This window comes from Papio anubis, unplaced genomic scaffold, assembly GCF_008728515.1.
Source record: "Papio anubis isolate 15944 unplaced genomic scaffold, Panubis1.0 scaffold1788, whole genome shotgun sequence".
NCBI lineage: Eukaryota > Metazoa > Chordata > Mammalia > Primates > Cercopithecidae > Papio > Papio anubis.
Window position 1 is genome coordinate 1,004 of NW_022161788.1, and position 10,048 is coordinate 11,051.

A 10,048-nucleotide genomic window follows, 5' to 3' on the forward strand; every position below is an offset into this window, starting at 1 on the left:
CTAGTAGCTGGGACAACAGGCACATGCCGCTATGCCCAGGTAATTTTTTTTTTTTTTTTTTTTTTGAGACGGAGTCTTGCTCTGTCACCCAGGCTGGAGTGCAGTGGCGATCTCGGCTCACTGCAAGCTCCGCCTCCCGGGCTTACGCCATTCTCCTGCCTCAGCCTCCCGAGTAGCTGGGACCACAGGTGCCCGCCACCTCGCCCGGCTAGTTTTTTGTATTTTTTAGTAGAGACGGGGTTTCACCGTGTTTGCCAGGGTAGTCTCGATCTCTTGACCTCGTGATCCGCCCGTCTTGGCCTCCCAAAGTGCTGGGATTACAGGCTTGAGCCACCGCGTCCAGCCAATTTTTTTTATTATTACTTTTTGTAGATATGGGGTCTCACTTTGTTGCCCAGGCTGGTCTCGAGCTCTTGGGCTCAAGCAATCCTCCTGCCTTGGCCTCCCAAGGCAGGCCAAGGGATTATAGGTGCTGGGATTATAGGCATGAGCCACTGCACCTGGCCTCTTTTAATTTTTTAAATGAAAATTATATATGTGTATAATAATAACGTTCTGTGATAAAAGTGGATGAATGAGTGAGAGTCTATACTTAGAAGCAAAAGAGAAGCCAGTCAGTACCTGACAATAACCAGGGATTGAAGTAAGAACAGAACTGCAGGGGCCTGCTTCCTGGACCCCAGCTTCTGTTTCAGTTCTAGAAACTGCATGGCCCCAGTGAAGAGGAGGCTGATTTCCATCAAAGCTCCCTTAGCCACAGGGATAATCTTGTACCTTTCGCGCTCGACTGTTGGTCACAGGAAACTCGCCCAGGCTGTCATCATCAACTCGGGGATCCGGGGCGCCTCGCTTCTCCAGGGGGTCAGTGCGCAACAGAGCCTCTAAACTACTGCCATCCTGAGAGATCAGCCCCTCCTTCTTCAGGGTTTGGTCTGTGTCTGCAAGCAAGATCAGGACGAAGCAAAGCTCAGAATGGCTGAAAGCAGACTGCTCTGAGTCCACATAATGCTAGGGCTTACCAAAGGTCTGTCACTGTCTTTTGTTCTCCGGATGCCCAGGAATTAAGACACCCTAGTTCACTTGGCACCGTAACTTATCTGTTTACCTGTCTCCCCTTCTAGACTAAGCTCTTTAAAGGAAAGAATCACATCATACTCATTCGAGTATATTTGGGATCTAGTACTGGGCCTGGTGTATCGTAGTGATTAGCAGGCTCTCACCATGCAGAAGGCCACGCCTCTGCGCAGGAAGTATGTGCCTTACCTGGCTTAATAGATGGGAAGGAAAGTCGTGGATCCTCAGGGGGATGGGCTCGCCGCTTTTTCCGCCAGCGCCGGGCAGGGTAGGAGTACAGCTGTCCAGAGGCCAATCCTACGGCAGGAAGAAAGATAGAAGTCAGGCCCTAACCCAGTATTAGAAAATAATACCAAACACTTTCTAATTACGTAGTCCCCTCCTTTTGAGTTCTAGAGCAAGGGAGGAATTCTGACAGTGAGGGCCTAGGGGGTTAGATGGAACAGTCTGTGGAAAAGAAAAATAGATATATAAGCTTAGGGGCCTTGGCTAATACATAGTTCTCCAGACACACAATGGCCTCAGCAGGGTAGAAAACAAAGATGCTGGTATCAACCTATCTGCTTCATCCTCCCTGCGTTTCTAACCACAGGAAGACCATATTCATCCATAGGTGGAAGGCAGTAGGGAAAACCCTATCAACTGTCTCATCACCTAAGATGAGGAGGCTTCTTCCTCCTTATGCTCCTGAGTCCCCTTCTCCCAAGTCTGGACCCTCACCTGGACCCCGGTGTCGCTTTTCCATCCAGATGTAACAATTGCTCTGGGCTACTCCGGTCTGTGAGTCCAAGAAAGGCAGGCGCACGCTGCGCTCAGCACAGAGGCGAGCATTGTAATTGTGGCACTGCTCCATGGCATCTTTGTAGTACTGCTCCCCAAGGCTGCAGAGAAGATAGAAACCAGGCGTGTGTGTTGGAGTGGGGAGCATAGGGTACTGAGCTATTCCTCTCCCCTGTCATCTGCTTCTCTAGAAGGCTCAAGGGACTGGGAGGCTGTCTCTTCCATTCTATTTGCCTCCACTTCTGCCTCATGGGACACCAAGCCCCTTTTCTAGGCCACCATTAGGAATTACTTTACGAATAAATTACTATCAGGAACACATGATTTCATGATGTCTAATCAGACTTAAGTCTAACCCCCAAAGAGGGTAAGGAACTAATGTTCACTCCATGTGTCTCACAAGCCCAGCCCTGTGCTAGTTAAGATGTTATTTCTCAACCCTTATGACGCTGAGAAGCAAACAATAGTCCCCCCTAAGTTCCTCCTTATTTCCTCCTTCCTAGAATCACCTCCCAAATAAACTACATGCTCCCACATCCTTGCCCCAGGGTCTGCTCCAGAAGGAAAGAGTTCAAGGTCTAGGGGACTTATTAAAATGTATTCAGCAAACTAGTAAATCCATACAATGAAATTCTATTTAGCCATAAGAAGGAAGCTCTTCACATACTGATATTAAAGAATTTCAAGTTAACTAGGGACAAAAAGCAAAGCAAGGTACACTGCTGAGAAGTGTCAAAGAAAGCTATCGTTATGTAACAAAATGGAAAAGAAACTGCAGGTCAGCAGGGAGAAAAAGTGGGTGACTAGGCCACTTCCTTCCATATGCCTTTTTATATCTTTTGAATTTTGAACTAGGTTTTTAATCAACTAATTAATTTTACATTTATGGAAGATATCTACAAGTACCTGAAGTTCCTTGAAGTTTTTATTGAGCGCCATCACTGATAAGAAACTTGTTTGCTCTAAGGCCCATCTTAGGGTGCTTCTCTATTCTTCTCTACGTTGCCCAAGCTAGACACAAACTCCTGGCTCAAGTGATCCTCCTGCCTTAGCCTCCCAAGTATCCGGGAATAGAGGCATGTGTCACAGTACCCGGTGTCAATCAATCTTAAACCAAAGGCAGAACTGATTTCTTTCTCATAGTGTCCCCAGTACTCACGAAGATGTCTGAGATACAGTCAGACCTGACTTGAGAGTAAAAAGACCTGGCTGGCCTGCAAGTCACCACATGAACATGGACATTTAGTCAACCCAGGTGGACCTTGGCTATTCTTCTATAGATTGAGGAGGTTGGACCAAATGAGCTTTGACATATCAGGATTTTACAAGAAACAGCCTGGGGATGAAACGGCAAACAGATTAAGTCTCTGTGGTTTCTGTCCGTAACTCGGGCTACACCAAAAAATCCTGATCTGGAATGTGATGGGGGCCTTCAGCGAGCAGCCACAATAGACCACTGCATAACTTACCATGTGCCCAGCAGTAAAAAAGACATATAGCACACACAGAGATGGCAACGCCACAAATACGGCCTGGTATGATTCAATGAGCTGTAATGACTGTAATCTGAGGTAGGCACAAATCTCACGTTGGAGAGCAGAATGGAGAAAGCAGCCTCGCCTCTGCGAGCTCGCCTTTAGGAGGCAGCCACGTCTTCACCACACAGAATAAAACTGGATAAACAAGGCTGAGTGCCGCAGCTCCTTTGTTTCTACTGATGGGAATTGATACTGACACTGGAAGTCAAATGGAAGGCAGGGCCAGGCTGGCGAGGGCTGCAAAGTCAGAGCAAGGAGGCTGGAAACAGTATTGGGAGGAATGAATAAGAGATGTTCTGTCAGGGCTCTTGTGAGCTACGTGGGATTTCAAAAGGTAAAGCAAACAGTCTTGGGGGTACAAGGGCTGGGAATGAAACGTGGAAGTGTTTGTGATGGGGAGAATCTGATGAAGAGAGAACAGGACAGGATGAGAGTGAGCTCTTAAGAACTTAAGGGAGGCTGGGCACAGTGGCTCATGCTTATAATCCCATCACTTTGGGAGGCCAAGGCTGGTGGATCTCTTGAGACCAAGACTTAGAGACTAGCTTGGGCAACATAGTGAGATCCCATCTCTACAAAACGTTAAAAATAAATAAACCATCAGCTAGGTTTGGTGGTGCAGGCCTGTGGTCCCACGTAGTCCCTGGGGTGGATGAGGTAGGGGAATCATTTGAGCCTAGAAAGTTGAGGGTGCAGTAAACCAAGGTTATACCACTGCACTTCAGCCTGGGGGACAGAGGGAGGCTCTGTCTCTTAAAACAAAACAAAACAACAACAACAACAAAAACTTAAGGCTCCAGTACCAAGAAATGTCAAGTTAACATTAACACTGTTCTCTCTCTCTCTTTATATATATACATATATATCTTTTCGAGACAAGAGTCTTGCTTTGCCGCCCAGGCTGGAGTGCAGTGGCGCAATCTCGGCTCACTGCAGCTTCTGCCTCCTGGGTTCCAACGATTCTCTCGCCTCAGGCTCCCGAGTGGCGTGCGCCACCATGCCCAGTTAATTTTTGTATTCTTAGTAGAGACAGGGTTTCACCATGTTGGCCAAGCTGGTCTCAAACTCCTGACCTCATGATCCGCCCACCTCGGCCTCCCAAAGTTCTGGGATTGCAGGCGTAAGCCACCGGCCCAGCTTCATTTTTTTTTTTTTTTGAGATGGAGTCTTGCTCTGTCACCCAGGTTGGAGTGCAGTGGCGCAATCTCGGCTTACTGCAACCTCTACCTCCTGGGTTCAAGTGATTCCCCTCCCTCAGTATCCCGAGTAGCTGGGATTACAGGCACATGCCACCACACCCAGCTAATTTTTGTATTTTTAGTAGAGTGGGGTTTCGCCATGCTGGCCAGGATGGTCTCAATCTCCTGACCTTGTGATCCGCCCGCCTCGGCCTCCCAAAGTGCTGGGATTACAGAGCCACCGCGCCCAGTCGCCTCTTTCTTTTTTTTAAGACAGAGTCTTAAAGTGTCACTCAGGCCGGAGGGCAGTGGTGTGACATCAGCTCACTGCAACCTCCGCCTCCTGGGTTCAGGAGATTCTTGTGCCTCAGCCTCCCGAGTAGCTGGGACTACAGGTGTGCGCCACCCCACCTGGCTAATTTTTATAGTTTTAGTAGAGATGGGGTTTCACCATGTGGGCCAGGATGGTCTCGAACTCCTGACATCAAGCGATCAGCCCGCCTCAGCTTCCCAAAGTGTTGGGATTATGGACGTGAGCCACTGCACCCAGCCAAGACTTTCATTTCTGACATCACATTTGGCAGGGACAGAAACTTACAAATAAGAAAATTCTTAAGGCCGGGCGTAGTGGCTCATGCCTGTAATCCCAGCACTTTGGGAGGCCGAGGCAGGTGGATGACCTGAGGTCAGGAGTTCAAGACCAGCCTGGCCAACGTGATGAAACTCCATCTCTACTAAAAATACAAAAATTAGCCAGGTGTGGTGGTGGGCACCTGTAATCTCAGCTACCCGGGAGGCTGAGGCAGGAGAACTGCTAGAACCCAGGAAGCGGAGGTTGCAGTGAGCCAAGATTGTGCCACTGCATTCAAGCCCGGGCCAACAACAGCGAAACTCTGTCTAAAAAAATTAAAAAAAAAAGAAAAGATGAGCCAGTGGTCCGACCTCAACATACTCAATGTATAACATCAGCTGTCAGAAGACTACGTACACTATAATCAAGAGAAGTGCCAGAAAATTATCTCCAAATGAACTGGAAGAATGGAAGCCCCTTCTTAAAGGGATAATTCTGCGGGAGTACGTATTAATTGTGATCTGAGGCCCTGTGCAGCTAGAAATGAGGAGGAGAGAGTTGGTTTCTCATTACTGGCATTCAGGAATTAGTGGCTGGTGATGCTCACAATCTCTACAGTTTTTCAAAGAGAAACAAGATGTCATGCTCTGTTTAAATGGGCAACCCCTCACTTATGACACAACTTGAAAGCACTGGCAACCCTATTTCCCCGAGGAAAAGCTTCCAACACGAAGAGCCTCACTACGTTTAACTCTCAAAACCTAGGCAAGTCTGATACTCCTCCAGTACAATGAGAATCTTTCTTTTTTTTTTTTTTTTTTTTTTGAGACGGAGTCTTTGCTCTGTCACCCAGGCTGGAGTGCAGTGGCGCCCACTCGGCTCACTACAAGCTCCGCCTCCTGGGTTTACGCCATTCTCCTGCCTCAGCCTCCCGATTAGCTGGGACTACAGGCGCCCGCCACCTCGCCCGGCTGGTTTTTTGCACTTTTAGTAGAGACGGGGTTTCACCGTGTCAGCCAGGATGGTCTCGATCTCCTGACCTTGTGATCCGCCCGTCTCGGCCTCCCAAAGTGCTGGGATTACAGGCGTGAGCCACCGCGCCCGGCCAAGAATCTTTCTTTTTATTTTTGGAGAAACTTGTGTAAAACATCCCCTTACAATGGGATGAGGGAAGTCAACAAAGACGCAGGGAAACAAAGAAAGAACATCTGAGTCAGGAAGGATAACTGGATAAATGGTAGATCAACAGTGTCATTTCTAAATTGAGAAAAATGTCAGCCTGAAGAGAGAGCTGGGGAAACTGGAGTGGGCAGATCAGAAAGACAATAGTGTTGGGAGGAGGGGTGGCTGAAAGAGACAGCAGGATAAAGCAGAAAGCAACTTAAAAAAAAAAAAACAAAACCACAAGAGGAGGAAAGGCACTTAGCTTAATGGAAGTGGGAAAGCATTCTCAAAGAAAAGGCTTCAGGCAGGAGGGAGAAGCAACTTACTCTTTAAAAAGGCCCCTAGGAAGAGAGGGGCTCAGGCCACGACAAAGACAGATGAGAAGCTGTGAGTCCCTTAGAATACTTACCGAACCTTTACCTCATCACCCAGCCAAAATCCAAAAACCCTGACTGGACAGTTAGACACCACTCAATTTTCCCACCCTTGCACCAAGCCCAACATACCCATTAAAAGAAGTTCTATTCGCCCACCGGGCATTAACCCAATCTAAAACTCATTCTGATTCTCCTGTAGGAATAAATCAAGTCAGTCCCAAAGCATCTTTAACTCACAGGAAGCAGTTCATAGGCCGGTGTCCCTGGCCCCAACAGCTATTAACTTTAACTTGCTTGAAATCTGACCAGCACAACGGTATCGCATCATAGGAAGAATGCCCACTTATATGGCCCTTTAGGCTACTAAGCTGTCCTGAACGGCTTCGGTCCAGTTGCAGGTTTTTGATGGTTGCCACTGGAAGGCGCCAAGGCCCACTCCCCTTCTGGATCCCCTCCTCGCCAAATGCTTCCCAAGAATATTTGTAGTCTTAGGTACCTGCCACCCAAGATCCTCCCAAACATCACGGGGTTGCTTGGAACTGAAACAGCCAGCCCCGCAGTGCACCCTACAGGGGCCGCCGAGCCTGTTGCTGCAGCCGACGGGACGGGGCGGGATGGGCGGCGGGTTAGCCGTGGGGCCGCCCGGGCCTCGGCCCCGCTCCTCTGGACTGAGGCGTCTCGGGAGAGGACCGGGACGGTGAGTCTCGCGTGCAGGCAGGGCGCCATGCTCTGGAAACCGTCAGCCCCGAGGAACGCTGAGGCCACACAGCCCAGCAGAGAGGCCGCCCGTCGGGGCTCCAGTGTGCCCCCATCAGGGCCTCCACAAGTTTCCAAAGAAGCGCAACGTCTTCTCCGGAGTCTCCTATTGCCCTCCCCACCAGGAGTCGCAACATGGCCTTCCCGGGGATGTCCCTCTCTCCGCCTAGTCCCTTTCCCCACAGCCCCCTACTCCCAGGCCCTTTACAAAACCTGCCGCCCTAGGAGAGAAAGAAACCACCACTCACAGCTTCACTACATTCTCCACCACAGCCGCCATCTTCCCTGCTCCTCTCCCTCGGGCCGGGAGGCCCCAAAGTCCGCAGCGCGCAGGCGCCGGGACCGCACCGGGGTACCAGGTTCCTCGCCCTCTGCGCAGGCGCCGTCCGGGCGCGCGCACGAGAGCGAGCACCGAAGAAAGAACTTTAGGCCTGTTCCCGGGGGCCGGGTAGGACCCCACGGGAGCCCGACGCGCAGGCGCAACCGGAGACTGGCGTGCGTCCCGGAGCTTCGGTTCGAGGCCCGCCTCTTCTATTTAGAGCAGCAGGAGTCGGGGCCGGGCGCAGTGACTCACGCCTGTAATCCCAGCACTTCGGGAGGCCGAGGCGGGCGGATCACGAGATCAGAAGATCGAGACCATCCTGGCTAACACGGTGAAACCCCATCGCTACTAAAAATACAAAAAATTATCCGGGCGTGGTGGCGGGCGCCTGTAGTCCCAGCTACTCGGGAGGCTGAGGCAGGAGAATGGCATAAACCTGGGAGACGGAGCTTGCAGTGAGCTGAGATCCGGCCACTGTACTCCAGCCTGGGTGACAGAGCGAGACTCCGTCTCCTCAAAAAAAAAAAAAAAAAAAAAGAGCAGGAGGAGGGCAGTCACGGTGGCTCCCAGCACTGTGGGAGGCGGAGGCAGGAGGATTGCTTTGAGCTCAAGAGTTCGAGACCAGCCTGGGCAACATATCGAGGCCTCCTCGCTACTAAAAATTTAAAAATTACCTGGATGTGGTGGCGTGCACCTGTGTTCCCAGCTACTCTAGAGGCTGAAGTGACAGGATTGCTTGAGCACAGGAGGGTCGAAGGTGAGTGAGCCATGATTGCGCCACTGCACTCCAGCCTGGGCAACAAAGCCAACTCTGTCTCAAAAAAACCAAAAAACAAAAAACAGCCCAAGTTAATCTTCAACTATCACCTCTTTTCACCCTTTAAAAGCAAATAGTACTCCCTATCTCTGTTACCTTGTTTCTAGGTCCCGCTTCCATCCAGTTTAATGGGAACTTTGTTCCCACCTGTTCACTTGAAACAGCTCCTGTCACCACGACCTCCCTTTCAGCAGATTTAGAGATCTATTTTCTGTCCTCATGGGCCTGTCGACCCCCATTACACCGTTGGCCACTCTCTGCTTTTCAAACTCTTCTCCAGATCTTTGAGACGCATTTCCCTCCTGGCTGTCCTTCCCCACTGGCATTTCCTTTCACCCTCTTCCTCTGTTCAGCCTCTGTCAGAGTCCTCAGGGCTTGGTCATTGGTACTTGTCATTTTTCTTTTCTTTTCCTTTTTTTTTTTGAGAGAGTTTGCTCTTGGTGCCCAGGCTGCAGTGCAGTGGTACAATCTCAGCTCACTGCAACCTCCACCTTCCAGGTTCAAGTGATTCTCCTGCCTCAGCCTCCCGAGTAGCTGGGATAACAGGCTCCCGGCCATCATGCCCAGCTAATTTTTGTAATTTTAGTAGAGATGGGGTCTCACCACGTTGGCCAGGCTGGTCTCAAACTCCTGACCTCAAGTGATCCGCCTGCCTCGTCCTCCCAAAGTGCTGGGATTTCAAGCGTGAGCCACCACACTGGCTATCATTTTTCTAATATACCTTATTTCACCAATTCCAAGATGCACATATTCTCCCCCCTCATTTTAATATTTCAGAAGCAGGACACATGTTACCATTGCTATGTCTTTGTTTGTTTTTGAGGTGGAGTCTCTCTGTCGCCCATGCTGGAGTGCAGTGGCACGATCTTGGCTCACTGCAAGCTCTGCTTCCCGGGTCCACGCCATTCTCCTGCCTCAGCCTCCTGGGTGTCTGGGACTACAGGCGCCTGCCACCACACCCGGCTAATTTTTTGTATTTTTAGTAGAGACGGGGTTTCACCGTGTTAGCCAGGATGGTCTCGAACTCCTGGCCTCGTGATCCACCTGCGTCGGCCTCCCAAAGTGCTGGGATTACAGGTGTGAGCCACTGCGCCGGGTCTCCTATGTCTTAAAATCATATTTAGCAGATGAGAGTTGTGAGGTATTTGTCATTGCTAACCCTGCACCAGTTTCAAAACATGCAGAATAGGTGTTAGCAGCTTGGAAGAAAAACCCAGAGATGATGCTGGTGTATTCTTTTTTTTTTTTTTTTTTTTGAGACGGAGTCTCGCTCTGCCGCCCAGGCTGGAGTGCAGTGGCCGGATCTCAGCTCACTGCAAGCTCCGCCTCCCGGGTTCACGCCATTCTCCTGCCTCAGCCTCCCGAGTAGCTGGGACTACAGGCGCCCGCCACCGCACCCGGCTAGTTTTTTGTATTTTTTAGTAGAGACGGGGTTTCACCGTGTTAGCCACGATGGTCTCGATCTCCTGAC

The 10,048-nt window shown here is 50.2% G+C and overlaps 1 protein-coding gene across 1 annotated transcript; it reads right to left on the minus strand.

Annotated features, from left to right (window-relative positions):
* Window positions 1-424: 424 nt before the first annotated feature.
* On the minus strand, window positions 425-8,000 carry LOC116272740 (zinc finger protein ubi-d4-like). Its single transcript, XM_031661510.1, has 4 exons — window positions 7,687-8,000; window positions 1,795-1,955; window positions 1,264-1,371; window positions 425-938 (listed from the first exon to the last, which is right to left on the minus strand). The coding sequence occupies exons 1-4, from the start codon at window positions 7,716-7,718 to the stop codon at window positions 751-753; spliced, it is 489 nt and encodes a 162-aa protein (XP_031517370.1). The 5' UTR covers window positions 7,719-8,000; the 3' UTR covers window positions 425-750.
* Window positions 8,001-10,048: the final 2,048 nt, after the last annotated feature.